This window comes from Populus euphratica, unplaced genomic scaffold, assembly GCF_000495115.2.
Source record: "Populus euphratica unplaced genomic scaffold, PopEup_1.0 scaffold200.1, whole genome shotgun sequence".
Taxonomy (NCBI): domain Eukaryota; kingdom Viridiplantae; phylum Streptophyta; class Magnoliopsida; order Malpighiales; family Salicaceae; genus Populus; species Populus euphratica.
This window is the reverse complement of record NW_011500041.1, coordinates 183,481-203,144: the sequence shown is the minus strand read 5'-3', so window position 1 is coordinate 203,144 and position 19,664 is coordinate 183,481. Positions and strand designations below refer to the sequence as shown.

The window sequence follows — 19,664 nt, the reverse complement described above, 5'->3', positions numbered from 1 at the left end:
CCAGTAGTTTAGGATATTAAATCGGAGATACCATACATAGAAAAGCGATGAAACTTAATTTTCAACAAATCTAACATCGAATAAATGAATCATCACTATTATTATTATTATAACTATTATTATTCTCATTATTGTTACTATCATTACAGTTATCATTATTACTATTATTATCAATAAATAATAATCATTATCATTATTATCGTTATTATTATTTTTATCATCATCATCATAATCATCATCATTATTATTATTGTTATGATTATTAATGCTATTGTTATAATTATTATCACCACCACTACAACTAATATTACATTTATTTTTATTCTTATCATTATTATTATTACTATTCTGGCCACAATTATTATTATTATTGTTGTTATTATTGTTGTTAGTATTACTGCTACTACTACTACTGTTATCACAATCACAACCATTAGTACTATTAGTATACCATTATTATTACTATTACTATCATCATTGTTATTATTATCATTACTGTTAATATAATTATTATAATTATTTTTATTATTGTTAACATTATTATCATAATTATTACTATTATTAATATAATCACCACAATTATTGATACCATAACCACTACAACTATCATAATAAACTGTTGATGTTGTTATTAACTTGTTTTTGTCATTTCTATTTTTATTATTATTATTATTATCACCACTACCACCACTATTATTATTACTACTACTACTACTAATATTATTACAACTATCACATTTATCACCATCATCATTATTATTACTATCATAATAAACTATTATTATTACCACTACTATTAACATTATCGACATTATCATCACCATTAGTATTATTATTAATAGTATTGTGATTATTATTATTATTATTATTATTATTATAAACTTTTTTTAAATGATATAATTAAAAATCATAAATTTTTTGATAAAAGAGCAAAGAAAACAAATAAAAAATCAAAAGGAAAAGGACCAATCTGAAATAAATATTATTACTATTGAAAAACAATAATAAATTTAATTTGAAAGATAAAATAAAAAACTATAACCACAACTATTATTATTATTATTATTATTATTATTAAAATAAAAAAAAATCATAAAATTGATTTGAAGGATAAATTAAAAACCATAAAAACTTTGACAAAAAAAAAGAGATAAATAAAAAGTAGAAAAGGACCAAACTGAAATAAATATTATTATTATTGAAAAAATCATAAATTTGATATGAAGGATAAAATTATAAATTATAAAAACTTTGATAAAAAAATCAAGTGAAAAAAATAAGAAATCAAAAAAAGAAGGATTGACTCAAAAAAACATTAACACACAAATTAGAATTAAAGGACTAAATTGAAAAAAATTAAAACTTTAACAAGAGAGAAGATGACTAAAATAAAAAAAATAAAAATTAAGAGGATGAATTCTGAAACACCAACAAAAATTAGAGACAAATTTAGTTGTTTGGGGTAAGAGAGAGAAAACTAAAAGGAAAGATAGGATCACCAACAATAAATCAACAGTTTTTAGGTGATAAACATCACTTATAATAAAAAAGAATACAATGGAGAACAAAATAACATAGCATAATCATAATTTTAATGGTCAGAAAATATTGTGTGCATCTCTTAAAATGCATAATACCTATAATGTGCTGGCACGTATACAACAAGTATTAATAGTTTTTTCAATCAAAATAATAATAAAATAGTAAATTATGATGCCATTCCAAATTAAAAAATAACAAAAAAAAATAATTTAAAAAGATAATAATACCCCATTAGGGATGTTTATAGATATAATTAGGTTAAATTTGAATACATAATTATAACTAAACTAACTTTAAAATGTTTACAAATTATAAACTTCAGTCATTTAAAAAAAAAACTCAATAGATTGAATATATTAAATTCAACTAAATTTTTATAGATATTTATGGGCTGTACATATAAATTTTTACAAAGACAAATAAATAATTGATTTGTCTTTAATCATAATTGAAATAGAGCAATCCAAGAAAAAAAACGCAGTTGATTTTAGAATATCTCAGAAATATATTCGGTTAGCACTAACATAAAATATATATTTTTTATATAAATAAAAGCTATGCAGTCTTACATTAGCCTAAAAATATTCGCCATTATAGTTTATCAAACTTTCCAAAAACAGAGATAAATATCCACACCTGGGCAGTCAAAAACTAGGTGATCTCTTCGCACAAGTAATTATCCAACTCTTCTATCAGCCACCTATTCACATTGCCTTCTAGTCTTCTAATCATCCAAGATTAATTTCTTCAAATTTTACTCCAAAAATTAAAAGATAACATTTTAACCAACATACTCAAGTCAGCCGGGTTTACTAAGCGGAAAATGTCATGTTTTTTATTTAAATTGTTTTTAGAAGTACTCACTAAACAAGATCACATGGAATAGTTTTTATATAGTTTAATTTAAATTTTAAGTCGAATAAAAAATTAAATTTGAATTTTTTAAATTTAAATTATTATATTAAGTTTAATGATAATATTTAAAATTTTAAATAATCTAAATAATATTTTTTATACGCTTAAAAAAAGGAATAAACAAGTCCCTAGCTAAAGATTGTAGGATGCGTGTTTCTCATGTCCTAAGCACATGTGATGACTGATTGGAATGGAAAACATAGGTCACGGGTTTCTCCCAGGACTTCGTATGTCTCTTGTCCTAAGCGAAGGAACCACGTGTAAAATTAGGCATGTTAAAATCATGGAGAAGAAGATAAATTGTATATATTTTCACTATATAATAGAAAATAAACTTTAAAGTGAATCAAATTAAAAAAAAAAACAAATTTAATTGATTTTTTTGTCATCGAATTTGTAACTCAGATAATAATTATATCGTCATTTTCTATGATATCTCATATTTTATTTTATTTTATTTCTCCGTGAAAAAATTAAAAAACAAAGAGACATTTAAAAATGGTCTGTACTTATTTCTACAAAAGCTGCTGCATCCTGCCGTGAGAGCTGTACGTTGACCTTCCATGCTTGCACGCGTGTCGCACATGCGACGTGGTGGGTCCCGTTTCCTAGACAGGTCCCACTTTGGATTTATCGACCAGTCAGATAAAATCAAGTGGTCCTTCCATGCTTGCATGAAATCAATAGACATAACACCCGCATAAAAGAAATGTTTCTTGTAGATTTTCTCTTCAATAAGTGTAACCTTAAAAGTTAAAACTCTTTTACTAGAGCTTTGCACTCTTCCCAACTACTAACTAGCTAATTGTAGATTGCTCCAAGACATTTATAAATGTGTTTATTTTAGTTTTTTTAATTAAAATTACGTTTGAGTATTTTGTTTTTTTAGCTTTTTAATGGGCTCTGTAAACAAAACTTAATCTCAACCTCTAAAATAAACACATTTTAATTTATACACATCTATTTAGAAATATAATTATAGTTATGTTTAAAATGTTTTTTATTTAAAAATATATTAAAATAATATTTTTTTTATTTTTAAAAATTATTCTTGAAATTAACATATCAAAATAATTCAAAAATATAAAAAAATAATTTTTAATAAAAAATTAAAAATTTAAAAATATAAATTAACCCGCATTTCCAAACAGAACATAAATTTTTCTTTTACAAAATCTTCATCTTAACCTAAACTTAAAAATTTAATTTATTATTTTCTTCTTCCATTTCTTTTAATGTGGTTTTATTGTTAAAAAAAATTATTTTTTCTTTAATTTTATAGGTTAAAATTTTGTACCAACACTAAAAAACAAATCTATTAAATTTTTTAAATGTTCCAAACCATAGTACATATTGTTAAACACTGGAAAATTTGGCATGTTAAAATCATGGAGAAGGATATAAATTGTATATAGTTTCACCATATAATAGAAAATAAGCTTTAAAGATAACTAAATAAAAAAAATTAATTTATTTTTTTTATCGAATTTTTAACTCAAATAATAATTATATCATCATTTTCTATGATATCTCATATTTTATTTTATTTCTCCATAAAAAAAAAGATATTTTAAAAAGGTGTGCACTTGTTTCTCCAAAATACAGTTTAGCACTCGTCGGTACATGCTCTTTATTGTGAGTTAAACTCAATTTTTTTTATCAATGCCAAAAAAAGAAATGCAGCTGTTACCAACCCATCTTACACCATTAAAAAAATTATTTATGAACAAAAAAAATGATGTTTGCATTTAATAAAATAAAATTAAAAATTATATATATCAATAAATATTAAAAAAATTATTACATGAATTAAATATTAAAATAATAAATTAAGATAACGATGTATATTAAAATACCTAATCATGTTGAGCAAGAAGCTCTTCAGAGTTTTTTTATTTAATTATTTAATAATAACATGTTTATAAAAGAAACATAATCATTAATTCAATTTCATTAAAAAGAAAATTATAGTATAATTCATTATTTTTCTATTAACATATTTTTTTCCAATAAAACCTTTTTTCTAGGTTAATTTGAAAAAAATCATAAGCAATTAGAACCAATTAAAAAAATTCTAGGTGATTTGAAATAAGAACAAAAAAGGTTTCGTTTTAGTTAAAACCATGTTACCTAATTTACGAGATTTCTTTTTTTCGCATTTTACTTCACTGTACTAATTTTTTTTTTAAAACAGCATATCATAATTATGAATGCAGGTTTTAATAAAAATAAAAAAACATATATTTATAATTTTTTCATGAGTGCATTATAAAAAAAATGATACATTACTCACGCTCTATAATTAAAAACTTTTTGAATTTATTTTTAATCTAATTATATGATTATAAAAAGAAAAGGAGTACATTCACATTAAAGACAAGGAATTAAAACATGGAGGAATTTTTTTTTATTCAAAATTTTCTTTTATGATTCATGTAATATATTTTTTGTTAATAAAAAAATTATAAGAAGCATGGTTCATTGACCAATAAATGAAAAAAAAATCAAAAAACAATATTTATGATAACTATAATATGAAATTTGTTTTCATAAAATATCCACAACCACAAACATAAAAACAAATCTACGGCAAGTTCACATAGAATAATTAATGAAATAATCACTAACATCCTAAATATAGGATGATAAGAATCTCAATGGAAAATAAATATTAAATTGATTAATATCTAATTAAATAATATCCCAAATATAATAAAATTTATTAAATTATAATGAAGGACATAGCAAAAAAAACACCTTCTAATATCATAAATAAAACTATCAGAAAAAAAAAATTAAAAATATAATTTTGTTGTTTAGCACCTACCTCTAAAGTTCTCCGCTGTCACCTAGGCCTGAGGCATGCCTCCTATCGTGCTTTCCTACCTGCTTAATAATTCATGGGTGAATTGTCTCCTAACTAGCTTGATCCCCGGGAAGCTCCTCTGCTCTGACCTCCTTGCACTCAATTGCTTTGGCATATGGGCGTGGGGTGGGGGTCTATATATGTGTGTGCGCGTGTATATATATATATATATATATATATATGTATATATATATATATATATGTATATAAAGAAACATAAGAGTCTAGGCCTGGTTGGCGCACTCCTGGCCCAAAACTTGAATCACTTCTTTGGTTTTTTTTTTTTTTAATTAAAGAAAACCATTGTAAATCACTACACTATGAAGAAGCATCACCTTTAGTTCAACTTTGCCCACTACAAGTAGCAAAAATGTTAGGTTTATCACTTTTTGTATATAAAAAACCCATTTCAACCATTTTTTAACTTTAAAACGCATGATAAACACTCTATAGTGCTTAATAAGCCTACTTTTGGACTTAAATTTATTAAAAACCAGTTAAAAAGATGAAAAATCAACATAAAATAAAAAAACTTATGAGCTGTAATTTTTTTTAGGCAATATGAATGTCAAGAATACCCTGATAGAATAATAGAACTTCTCTAATTGAAAGAAACTATTATCATAAAATTGATATTTTTTATTATCAAAATCTGGCCAACAAACAACTTCTTCTCCCTCCTCTCAAATTAGAGACCAACCCATAGGATAAAATTGTGGACTAAAACTAAAATCTCAAAATATAAAGGGACTAAAAAGAAATTCAAAGAAAAGTAGGCTGATCAAAAAAGATTTTTTATGCCAATTTGTAATTGGCCACATGGTTTTCCAGTTTGTTTCACTCTAGTCACTTGCTTATAAAATTTATTTTCTTCAACAAATTAAAAGTAATTGGCCAAAAATAATATAATCAAAGAAAAAATAATTGGAAACTAAAAAAATAAACTACGACAATCTACAGTGCTCTCGCGTGTATATATAGAGAGGGAGAAGAAGAAGTCGCGTGTTTTAATATTTATTATAATATAATTATAATCGTAATGGTGATTACAAAAGGCCTTAATTAGAATGCCAAACAAAGAACAAAGAAGAGCTCCTTGCCAGCCTAAAAAGATGCTTGAACAGAATATGTAGACGTTGATGTCCAGATCGATAGAGATAAAGATTAATGCGCGTCCTTTTCAATCTTTTTTATTTCTTCATCTTTTGTGCTTAACACCAAAAGAAATGTATTTATAAAAACTAATATCAATTTCAACAACATTACAATCATTTCGAACAAACCAATCACTTTATTAAACAATATCTCAAGAATCTACACGTGTTAAGCTAATGTGGAGGTATGTTTTATAATTGCTCATAAATAAGTGTTAATTGTAGTCGATCCACGGGCATAGTTGTAATTATATTTTAAAATATTTTTTATATTAAAATAATATTTTTTTATTTTTAAAAAAATTATTTTTAAAATCAGCGTATTAAATAATTTAAAATATATAAAAAATTATTTTTAAAAAAATTAAGTTTTTCGAAAGCTTGGTTTACTAAGATAAATATATAATGTTATTTATTTATTTATTTATTTAAACCTACTTGGTAAATAAGATCATATCAAGTAGTTTTTATATTATTTAATTTAAAATTTAAGGACAATAAAAAATTAAATTTAAATTTTTTAAATTTGAATTATTATATTAAGTTTAATGATAATATTATAAAGTTTTAAATAATCTGAATATTATTTTTTATACGCTTAGAAAAAAAAGAAGGGAATAAACTAGTCCCTGGTTAAAGACTGTACGATGCGTGTTTCTGATGTCCTAAGCGAAGGAAACACATGTGACGGCTGATCCGAATGGAAAGCATACGCCACGGGTTTCTCGCAGGACTTCGTATTTCTCACGTCCTATGCGAGGGAAACACATGTAAAATTAGGCATGTTAAAATCATGGAGAAGAAGATAAATTGTATATATTTTCACCATATAATAGAAAATAAACTTTAAAGCGAACCAAATAAAAAAAATTAATTAATTTTTTTTTCATCGAATTTCTAACTCAAATAATAATTATATCGTCATTTTCTACTATATCTCATATTTTATTTTATTTCTCCATAAAAAAAAAAATTAAAAAAGGTCTGTACTTATTTCTACAAAAGCTGCTGCATCCTCCCCTAAGAGCTGCATGCATGGCTTCTAATGGGAGGATTATTCAGGGATGGGCTCTTTCCCTCCACGAGGGTCCCACATGCTATGTGGTTGGCTCCTTTTTTTAAAAAAAAATAATAATATGGGTGTTCGGATTAATTTGCGCGTGATGTAATTAGCTCCCATTTACTTGATAAGTCTCATTGTTGATTTATCGACCAGTCAAATAACATCAAGTGGACCTTCCATGCTTGCACAAATAATTTATTTGACATTATAATTGTAATTATTTTTTAAATAATTTTTTATATTAAAATAAATATTAATAATATTTTTTATTTTCCCCGACCACCAAGAAATCAATTGCACGACAAGATTATATAATTTGAGATAATTTATCTCTTATCTTGTTGCTATTATGAGAGTCCACTTACCACTATTGATTAGAGTCAGAATTGAGTTAAGTTAAAAAAAATAAAAAAAATAAAAAGATATAATAGATTTATCTAATAATTCATCAGTAAAATTTAATTTAAAATTTAATTGTAATTCATTAATTTTTATTTTTATTAAAAAAATGTTATTTTATTTTTAAAAAATTAATTTAACAACTTGATGATCTAATTAAAATTTAAAACTTAAATCGGACTAAATTTAAAAATTATATTTCAAACTACAAAATTCCTTGGTTGTCTCTTTGATTAGTGAATTAAGATAGAATACACTAATGTTGTTCTAGATTTTTTTTTAAGGGTATCTGTAAAACGTTTAGAATAGAATTTTTTAAAGTTTTAAATATATTTTTAGTGTTTTCATATAGTTGTTAAAAATAAATTTTATTTTTAATATATTTTTAAAAAAATCATTTTATTTTGATATATTTTAAAAAATAACCATGGCTTAATTACATAATTGAATAGGTATAACACTCACATAAAAGAAATGTTTCTTATAGATTTTCGCTTCAATAGCTTCGGCTCATAAATAAACTGTAAAGGGAACCAAATAAAAAAAAAATTAATTGATTTTTTTTTGTCATCGAATTTGTAACTCAAATGATAATTATATCATCCTTCTCTATGATATCTCATATTTTATTTTATTTCTCCATAAAAAAAAGACATTTAAAAAAGGTCTGTACTTATTTCTACAAAATACAGCTCAGCACTCGTCGGTACATGCTCTTATACAGTGAAGAAGTCGCGTGTTTTAATATTTCTTGTAATATAATTATAATCGTAATGGGGATCACAAAAGGCCTTAATCAGAATGCCAAACAAAGAACAGAGACGAGTTCCTTGTCAGCAAAAAATTAATGCACGTCCTTTTCAATCTTATTTATTTATTTATTTGTTTTTTCATCTTTTGTGCTTCACACCAAAGAATTAATAGTTGAAAGTTGAAAAAATAAAAAGAATTTATATAGTTTAAAGCAAGATTCTCTTCCCATTCGAACTATACAATATGATGGACGAAATATCACAAAATTAATTTTAAAATGTTTATTTTATAGAATAGAATATAGATAATTATATTTGTATTATCACTCAAAGATGTTCTAGAATGAGGTAATGATTATTTTTTAAAATATTTTTTATTTAGAAATATATTAAAATAATAATTTTTTATTTTTTAAAAATTATTTTTAATATCAATATGTTAATAAAATTATTTATTTTAAAATATTTTTTAAATATAAAAACAAATATTTACTGTTGTCATATTCTCATTCTTGATGCAACAAGATGGTTTAAATGTTTGCGTGTCAAGTCCACCCTAAGGCAATCCCATCACCTTGATCCTACCTCCTCTGTCTGTTTTCTCAACTCATATTCCTTAAAACACATGAAGATACAAGTCTCGTGGCCATCTCTGTCATGACTACGACTGACATTTCTTTTTCTTTTTCTTTTTCTTTTTTCTTTTCCTGTAATTTAAAGTCTATTTGTATTTGACATTTTAAAAAGCACGTTTAAAAATAATTATTTTTATTTTTAATTAATTATTTTTAATTTTTTGGTTTGTTTTGATGTGCCAATATTATTTTAAAAAATAAAAAAATATTTTAAAAAATTACTACCATATTTACACAAAAATACCCTTAAAAAAAGCTTTGGATTCATATTAGAATAGTCATTAGTTGCTAAAGAAATTAAAGGAGGGTGAATATAAATGATTTACAATAATTAAACCCTTATTAATAATCTTATTAATTAAATATTCTATTATGTATACTTTGTATATTAATCAAAACTAAATTACTCTCTTCACGATACATTAGGCTATTGAATTTCAGAATGCATGAGCAGAGGAAGTTTTCTGGTGGATTTGCACAGAACTCAAGTGCCAAGTTACTTTCTCTCATCATCATCAAATAAAATTCCAATCATGTCCTTAAAAAAATAGAGTAATATTGTTTGCTGAAAGAATTTTATTTTGTTATGTTAAGATTTGAATTTTAAATCTTTAAAAATATTATGAAAATAAATTAAAAATCAATCCTTTTTATTTATAATTTTAAAAGGAAAAATTTAATATTTAAACTATTTTTAAAAAAAATAAATATCTAGTTTTTCTCCTTTAAAACATTTGAAGAAATAAAATGAAAATAATAAATAAAATAAATTACATCGTAATTGAATTTTCTCACAATAATTTTTTTTAAAAAATAAGTTCTTGATTGAAAATACGGTTAACCTTTATTTTTAAAAATTTCAATGTTTTTTATTAAAATTTATTTTATATATTTTTGAATTATTTTGATATATTAATTTTAAAAATATTTTTTAAAATAAAAAAATTATTTTAATATATTTTTAAATAAAAAAAACTTTCAAACCACGACTACGATAACAAACCCTGAACCAACAAGAAAAACAGAAACATTTCCTTCATGAAGAACTAACTATTGCCTCCATTAAGACACAGGCACATGAGCCAGCCAGCCAGCCAAAGTTGTGACATGTGACATGTTTTTCTGAAACACACCATAGTGTCTGAGCGAAGCAGAATGGGAAAGCCAGGTTAGTTTACTGGCATAGAAGATGGAACTTGAAATCATGGAGGCAGGCAAGCATGAGACATTTTTAGCAAAATCAACCACCTCCTAACACATTCATTAAACATTTTTGCAAAATTGACAGTTCAAGGTGCCAAATACATCCTCCACACACAAAAAAAATAGATAAGCAGCAGGAAAATGGGTTCGAGCCCACAATTTTTTAAAAGTCAGAGCAAGAATGGCAGTCATCACTGTGCCTTCCTTCCGGCACATAACTTCACAAATCAGGGAATAACTCTAGAGATCAGATGCATTTACTGCCCAAGCCAGGTTTTTCTGGCTTCACCCTATTAGCCAGAGTAGTGTGCTTCTTTGTCCCAAGAAGCCATAGCTGGTCGGTCCCTATCTCCTTCCGCCATTATCCTCTGCTCCATATCCAACCCCAGATTCTCTCCCCCCACACACTAGCACAAACACGCTCACAGAAAACCCAAAAGAGAGACAAGCAAGTAAGCAACAGCCCACATCAAAAAGCCTTCCATGTCACGTGACCCTGTGTACCAACGCTTGGAAACTTTAAGACATTTTTATCCGCTTGGGGCATCACCCGAATCAGAACACCTGTTTTCTTCCGTCATCTCACTCTCAGTGCTCCTTATCTTTCTCTTGATTGCTACGTGTGATACACGCTCCAAATGTGGGTGCTTTGATCCAACTACAAATCTAAAATAAGAATCTTGTCTGAATCCTCCAGCTAGACATGCCTGTAGTTTATATTACACAAATCCCAAACGTGTCCTTAAACTCTCTCTCTCCGTGACTCATGAGTGACCTCCACTATTTCACCGTCTTCTCTGCTCCTTCAAATACCCATTTCCCCGCTCAAGTTTCTCTCCTTCACACTTCAACACAGACAAAAACTAGAAAGTTAGGGTCTTTAGTGGTCAATAGCAATGAAAGGAGAACGGAAGATGGTGATAAAGTCCAAGATGAAGTGGGTTGGTTTAGTCGGGCTAGTTCTATCAGCTTTTTCTCTGTTTGTACATTTCTTGCTTGCTAGATTCACCGAGGAAGGCACTACTGATTACCAGTCTTCAGTCACAATCTTTTCTTGGAGACCCGTCTTTGAAAATCCTGACTTTGCCAAAAACGTATGCACCACCACCACCACCACCACCACCACCACTTGTTAACAGTTTCTTAATTGTTTTCTTGTACCGTACTGTTTGTGTTTTTGAGATTTGGTTTTGCTTTGGGGAGTTTTGAGTTGCTTTCTTCCTAGCTTGGCTGGTTTGTGGGCATTTATTTTCTTTTATCTTTTTTTGTATATCAATGCATGCAGCAGTCAGTTTTCTTGAGTTTTGGCTTCGTTGTTGAGTGCTTAAATTGTTGTGTGGATCAAAACAGAACTTTCATTGATACCCAGATAATTTTATTTGCTTGTTCCATGGAATTTGACGAATTTTTTCTTCTTGACTTCAGTTTGGATCTGTTTTTTTAAGTCTTTTCAATAATTTTTGGTTGGTATTGGTGGGATTTTTAGAATTACAGCACGAGGATCACGTAATCCCTGATTTATTTTAATGTTTTGTATACTTTTGTCTATTTGTGGTACTTATTGCTTTTAATATGTGGTGCAGAGTCCTTCGTACAAAAGACTATGGGGTCCGGTAAGGCGCCTTGAATCTTTACATCCAGATGCAAATCCCAGAGGATATTATTCTGGTTAGCTTTCATAACAAGGATTTAGTAATTAACAAGCAATTTTATAACGTATACTAGATTGGATATGGTATTATAAACCTAACTGGAATCGGTATTATAAACCTAAACTTAAAGAGCTTGTATGATATTGGAGATGGTATTTGCTCGCTGACAGTTTGTGGAACTTAAATAGCTCGAAATGGAACAGCAACCAAGTTTTGTTCTGTATTTGATGCTAGACATTGTTGTTAGTCTGAAATTTTATGATAAAGGGCATGCTAGGGTATGTAAAAAACTTGCGTGAAAGACCATGGAAGTTGGATTGCGATTTCTTTTGCAGTTTGGTTTGGATTTGCAATAGAGAAATGGCACGAGCGCGCATGTACATTTCGTTCTTTTGTGATGGCAGTTGGTTCTGTGTCGCTGTATATTGGACTCCCTTTAATATAATATTGAGTTGGGATTTCTTATGATGTTTCTATTCCTGCATAACACATAACCCATCCATTTTTCTTTTCTGGTTAGAGTTGGATAATGTGGTTCTTCTCATCAGAATGTTTAGTTTTGTGTTTCATACTTCATTCAATCTGTGAATAATACAAAAGTGGTTGGCGAGGAAACTAGGGAATTGTTTTTCTTAGTGAATACTTTTCTGCTATATTTTTTATTTTAGTTTATATCGTATGCAACATGAGTTTCTAACTTTAATATGCATGCAACAGATCCCAGATCAGAATCAACTGGGTATGTCTTTGTTAGGATACAAGGTGGATTCCATGAAATAAGAAATTCGGTGAGGGTAAAATGCTCTAGTTGCATTATTCGCCATCGATGTGTAACAAAGTTAATCTGACTTCTAAGTCTTGTTGATTTTCAGATATGTGATGTGGTTGTGATTTCTCGGCTTCTTAATGCTGCTTTAGTTATTCCTGAGATCCAATCAACCACTAGGAGCAAAGGAATCAGGTGACTCCTTTTCTGTGATACTCTCTCATAAAATTTATATCAATGGAAAAATTAATTTAACCCCCATAATAATTCATTGTCTTTCAATTTATGAAATGTTCACTGCAGCTCCCAGTTCAAGAGTTTTGCTTACCTTTATAATGAGGATAACTTCATGGCAGCTTTGGTGAAAGATATTAAAGTTGTGAAAACCCTTCCGCAAAATCTTAAAGATGCCAGGAGGCTAAAAAAGATCCCATCATTCAGAGTGCCTAATTCAGCTTCGCCATATTTTTATTTGCATCATGTTCTCCCAGTACTTAATAAGCATGTGGTGGTGGAACTGGTTGTTTCTGATGGGGGGTGCTTGCAGGTACTTGATTCTCAACCATTGTTTTGCTATAGGTGCAGACGTGGAGGTATTTCTAAACCAGATATTCAGAAATCTTGTGTGGATTTATTTATACTCTGTTTTGTTTCGTTTTAGATAGCTTTACATGATTTCATATATATATTTTTTTTGCTTATTCCTTTCCTTTTGAATTCCTGCCTTTTCCATCTATTTTGGATTTGCTCATTATATTCTCACACTAGCATCTTACCTATGCTTGATTCCTTTGGGCATTCTTGTACTTAAGCATGCAATTGTGTCACCCAAAGTTTAGATGTGATGTGCTTTTTTATGACTAGATTCTCTCTCTCTCTCTCTCTCTCTCTCTCTGCTAGTGTAATTCAGAGTACTGCTCTGGTGTTTTTGTTTCCTTTTACCCTTGAAGGAATGAAAGTTAACCCATCCTATCCTTTTGTGTACATGGTTTCAAGTTTGCTTTTTCATAATTATGTGATTGATTTTTTTTTTTTTAATTATCCTAGTCATGTCTCCCTTTTGGTTTTCCTTAGTAACGATCTTCTCTGCAACTATTGTTTACTGGTGAGATACTTTGTAATCCTTCTGGTTTTGAGAAATTGCAACCCAGATTTTCTTTTCTGAATTTGATGCCATCTTTCTGTCACATCACGTGGTTAGGAATAATACCATCCTTCTGGTCCTGATGTAGGCTATCCTTCCACCCCATCTTGAAGAATATCAAAGGCTGAGGTGTAGAGTTGCTTTTCATGCCTTACGGTTTAGGCAAGAGGTCCAGGAACTAGCAACTAAAATGTTGCACAGGTCAGTGATTGCTCATCGTTTAATTGAAGGATTTATTGTAATATTCTGTTTGTGATTTCTGAACTGCCAAGTTATTTCAGGTTACGGGCTCCTGGCCAACCATTTATAGCCTTTGATCCTGGTTTGACAAGAGATGCCTTAGCATACTATGGCTGTGCTGAACTATTCCAGGTACCCACACCAATTCCGGAATTCATGATTGATTTTGATTTTGGAACCTTTGAACAGCAAAGCTTATTTCCTAGCATTTGATTGTGTTGTGTCTTGGAGCTCTTCCCAAGGATGTGCACACTGAACTTATTCAGCACAAAAGAGCTTGGATGAAGAAACGTGGGATTGTTAAGGGGAAGCTTTCTGTAAATTCAGCCGAACAACGTCTTAATGGTTCATGTCCATTAATGCCAGAAGAGGTAAGAGTTTGTGCATATGAAATTGTCTTGTTTAGTAATTCATGCATAGGAAATGTGCTTCTGATTCCCTCCAAATCTCCATTTTAGGTAGCTTAATTTTTCCATTGTTTGTCCCTGGGAGTGTATTAAGAATTTAGAGCAAGACACTGCATTTCGAGGCTATTTCTGTCACTTAACCATCACAGGGAGTGGGGTTATCTCCAGATTTAACTTTTAAAGAAGGATCAGACTTTCATTGCATTGCATTATATGGTACTCATTGACTGGGTGATGAACAAGCTTATGACAATGGTCCCAATACCAAAAAATAGCTGTTCAAGTCAACTCTTTCACTTTATTAAACAGGAAAGGATATCATATAAAAAACAAGTATTTAAAGATGCTAAAGTGCTACTTTGGTCTAAATTAATTGGTTTTCTATAGGTTGGCATTCTTCTACGTGCATATGGATATCCATGGGACACTATTTTATATGTCTCTGGGGGAGAAGTTTTTGGAGGCCAGCGGACACTGACTCCTCTTCATGCCATGTTTGAAAATATTGTTGATAGAACTTCTCTCAGTGCTGCGTGGGAGCTCAATAGAATTTATGGTCGTGAAGTGAACCTTGTTGACACTAAATTAAGGGCTCCACCTTCTGTAGTGCAAGAAAAAAAGCTTGAAGTATGGAAAAATGTAGGCCCACGTCCCCGTCCACTTCCACCCCCTCCAGCTAGGCCTAAATATCCATACAACATTGAAGGTTGGTGGGGTTGGGTGGCTGAGAGTGATAACGAGCCTGAGAGTACAGTAATGGAGTTAAGGACTAATGCCCATAAACTATTATGGGAAGCAATTGACTATTTAATTTGTGTAGAAGCTGATGTTTTCATCCCTGGATTTGATCGTGATGGGAAAGGACGTCCAAATTTCGCCAGCTTGGTAATGGGGCATAGGCTTTATCAATCAGCTGCATCTAAAACATTCCAGCCAAACAGGTAATCATCTCTTTCAACAGAAGTGCGCATGCTTGTGAATAATTTAACTATTGACGTAATTTAGAATTGCTGAAAGTATTTTCATGGAAAACACTTTATCCTCAAACACACCTCAAATAATGGGAGTCCCCTGTCTTCTCTGGCCTCTTCTCATGTTTTCTTAAATGACTACCTAGTTTCTTGTATTTTGATTAACTGAATAAGTTCGTTTGTATAGTCTCCTTTTCCAACTAATTCTTGTTAGATGGACCATTTGCCTTTAGAATTTGGCTAAGCATTTCATGCATCTTTATCTAAGCTTGTGCTTGTAAAAGTCATTTCCTCATTCAGTTTGCATAAATCCAAGTGGTGATGCACTCAAGCATATAGAATCGATACATGCAAGCATGATATCCAATGCATGCATCCTTGTGAAGTAACCTCCACTAAATTAAGAATCTTCATTTTCCTTTTTCTTTCTTTTAACACGAGTTTTTTTCTCTCGCTGTTACCACAGAAAGGAAGTTGTAAAGCTTTTAGAAGAAAACCGTGAACACCTATACCAAGCAAATCATACCTGGCTGACATCAACACGCAGCCATCTTAGAAGAAGTTTAATTGATGGAGTAATAAGAGCATCCACAGAATCAAAGCCATTGTCATTTCTCTCCCATCCAGTCCCAGAATGTTCTTGCTTGAGATCTGATCTTACCGAAAGATCATTGCATGCTTCAAGCACCTCTGCTCGGGCACCAGTGGAGGCTGCCCTAGGAGTTATGCATCACTGCCCTATGTGGATGGATAGTGGGATAAAAACAAAATTGAAGGAAAAAGAAATTGAAGAGGATCCTGATGAAGATATTTCCTCATCTTCTGGACTGTTTTTTGGGAATAGTGGTGGAAATCATGAGAGTGGAGGTGGGGAATTGATCAAAGAAGAGTCTCAACTAGATGATCAAGAAGAACTGGAGGGCGCAGACTGATAAGAGCCCATGAGATGTGCTAGTGGTCTCTTTGAGTGCCTTTGACACCCTCTCCTACCACACTGTTCTGCACGAGGTATTGATTTTTGCTAACTTGGAGGAAGGAAGGTTGTAAAGAGCAATTGTTGGCTTCTGTCTTTGATGGGAGAGGGGAAGAACCCGATGGCTTGAGCTCTTAAGCTCAACTGCAGATACATATACTCAGGTTGAAGCCCTTTTACATCTACATATACTGTTGCAAGCTACCAAGCTCCTTTGGGAAAAATTTCAGCCTTTATATTGCAACCGGCAAATCAATTTTGATGTGGATAGCTTGCTTCTGATGGATAATCCAGAAGCAGACCCATCATAGGAAGCTCTTATATTCCTAGGCATGTTAATGTAAACATAGTTGATAGCAGAACAGCACATATATAGAATCCATGGCTGAATATATATTGATTCTTTATGTTAGAAGTTTGGCTTTTATCTTAGCTATCGCCATTCGGGTGGCACTTCTGCTCCACTGGTCTGGTCTCTCTCTGTAATATATGCGCCCATGCCAAATAAATGTTGCTCATGTTTACGGCATCTTTCTATTTTTGTCTTGTTTCAGCTTTTATGGTAATACTGTGTCCTATGATTTTGCGACTTTATAGTTCTGCCTTTATCTGCCCGACAGCATGAAAGTACAGAACTAGCTCACTTCTTCAGATTTTACGCAATAACGGTGGGTGTTTATATATATATATATATTAAAACATGAAAAACAACCATTACAATATTACTCATTCTCTCTTCCTTTGTGATTACTTTTTCTTCCCTCTCTCGTGCTATTATCAAACACATTTAAAAGAAGAATTCAAATATAAATGTGTGGTTTATGATAAAATCAATCACAAATTCATTTTGTTATCACCTTTTCTTCTCGCGTTTTGTTGGTAGCATTGTTTGCTTCAAGGAAGAAGGTATGTTCAATTCTTTTCTTGAAGTGACTTCTTAAAATTATTTTGTTTTTGTTAAATTATTAGAATATAGATTTTGTTTTCTTGATTTAACAAAAATTTAACAAATTAATAGTTTAAAATTGAAAATAAAAATCCCAAATGTGCAATAGCCCTAAAAAAATTAGATTTTACTTTGTTCTATCGATAATTTCCATGAAAAGCTATTATTTACCTTTTATCGATAATTAGATTTTACTTTCAATGAAAAGTTGTTTTTGTTGTTCTTTGAATTTAAGAATGGCGTAAAGTATAAGAATTTCTCAGCCGCAAACCTAACAAGTTGTCATGTTTGAATTTATATCATTTTTGTAATAATTTACGGGATGTTTGAGGGGATAATCTTCTAGGAGTAAGATATAAGTTGCTTTTTAAAATGTTTTTTATTTGAAAATTTTTAAAAATAATATTTTGTTATTTTAAAAATTTATTTTTGATATAAATATATCAAAATAATTCAAAAGCACTAAAAACATTAATTTAAAGTAAAATAATCAATTTTTAATGAAACGCAGTTTAACAATAATTTTTTTCAATACAAACAAAGTAAGAATTTTTTTTTTAAAAAAAACAACAACCCAACAACATGTTAGTATTACTTTTGTTATGTTTAGGCTTCAAGGGCTATTTAGTTATTATTTAAAATATAATAACAATCTAGTAAATAAATATATATTTTTTGTTGACCAAGGATATAAAATGTTACCCACCTTTAAAGTTTAGATTGCAAAATATAATATTTAAAACATTAGTTGTAAAGTGAAAAAATGACCAAACTATAAGATGCTCAGAATAATTGACTAAAATTATATATATATATATATATATATATATATATAGAGAGAGAGAGAGAGAGTAAATTAGGTTTGAGTCAAGTTTTGGATTAGGTTTGACAATATCTATACTTTATTCATAGGTTTTTAGGTAAATATATATTTTGAATTAGATTTTAATCGAGTTTCGGGCTAGGTTTGATAATATTCATACCATATCCATTACTTATCGAGTAAGATAACTATATATAAAAAAAACTCATTTATTTGGATCGGATTAAATTAGCATCATGTTCAGATTAATTTTTTATCTCTACAATCTAGTTATGAATTGCAGTTACATACAGCTTGCTAAGGGGTTGTTTGGTCTTAATTTTTATTTTTTCTTTAGTAAATAAAATAGATAATAAATTTTGAAAAAAAAAAGTAGTTTCTAAAAATAGTTATTTACACTATCGTCATATGTTTGAAAGTTGGGAAATGGGCAGGGACTAGTTAGTTAGACCAAAAAAATTCTCCACATAAAAGAAATGAATATATAAGCATTTTCAACATATTTTTTAACATTAAGAGAAAAAATTATAAATAAAAAAACCAATAATATATTTAATTAAATAAATAAAGAATCATATACACCAATAAATACAAAAAAGAGTGGTTAAAAATAACCAAAAACTAAAATAAAAAGTTGGGAGATAAATGTAAATAAAAATATCTAATCTCATAACATGAGTCGTGACCGAGTTATGATTATTAACTTTTGTTCTTGAAATTAATTTTTTATTTAATCAAATAATAATAAAAATATACATGCATGAGAAAAAGATTGATTGAAATTAAAGGGAAAAAATATCATGTAGAGTTACACAAAAAGAGCGTCTGCTAATATTAAAAAATGTTATAATCTTATCAGAAAAACAAGTAAAAACTATACCAATATTTTTTAAATTTGATTTATTTTAATACCACTAGGTTAGGCATCTCATGCATATTTAATTAATCTATTTCAATGACTTATATATATATGACACTTAAGTTTGATGAGAATCATCACGCATCACCAAATGACTCATTAGAAGTACTAATTGGTTCTACTACATATGGTAACATCAACAACTCATCCAACCTAAACAAAAACAACGGGTTTAAAGTCAAATTTTAAATTTTTCAGCAAACAAGAAAAGTAAAAAAAATAATATTTTTTTTCCATTTGGTTTGTGGATTTTGACGAGGCAATGCTTTAATTACACATAGAATCCTTAGTTTG

The 19,664-nt window shown here is 29.0% G+C and overlaps 1 protein-coding gene across 1 annotated transcript; it reads left to right on the top strand.

Moving 5' to 3' along the window:
* The first annotated feature begins 10,901 nt into the window (after positions 1-10,901).
* Positions 10,902-17,243, top strand: LOC105107258 (uncharacterized protein At1g04910-like). The gene is made up of 10 exons (XM_011001120.1): positions 10,902-11,623; positions 12,113-12,197; positions 12,899-12,969; positions 13,054-13,142; positions 13,251-13,494; positions 14,180-14,292; positions 14,373-14,463; positions 14,574-14,702; positions 15,126-15,679; positions 16,176-17,243. The coding sequence occupies exons 1-10, from the start codon at positions 11,426-11,428 to the stop codon at positions 16,639-16,641; spliced, it is 2,040 nt and encodes a 679-aa protein (XP_010999422.1). The 5' UTR covers positions 10,902-11,425; the 3' UTR covers positions 16,642-17,243.
* Positions 17,244-19,664: the final 2,421 nt, after the last annotated feature.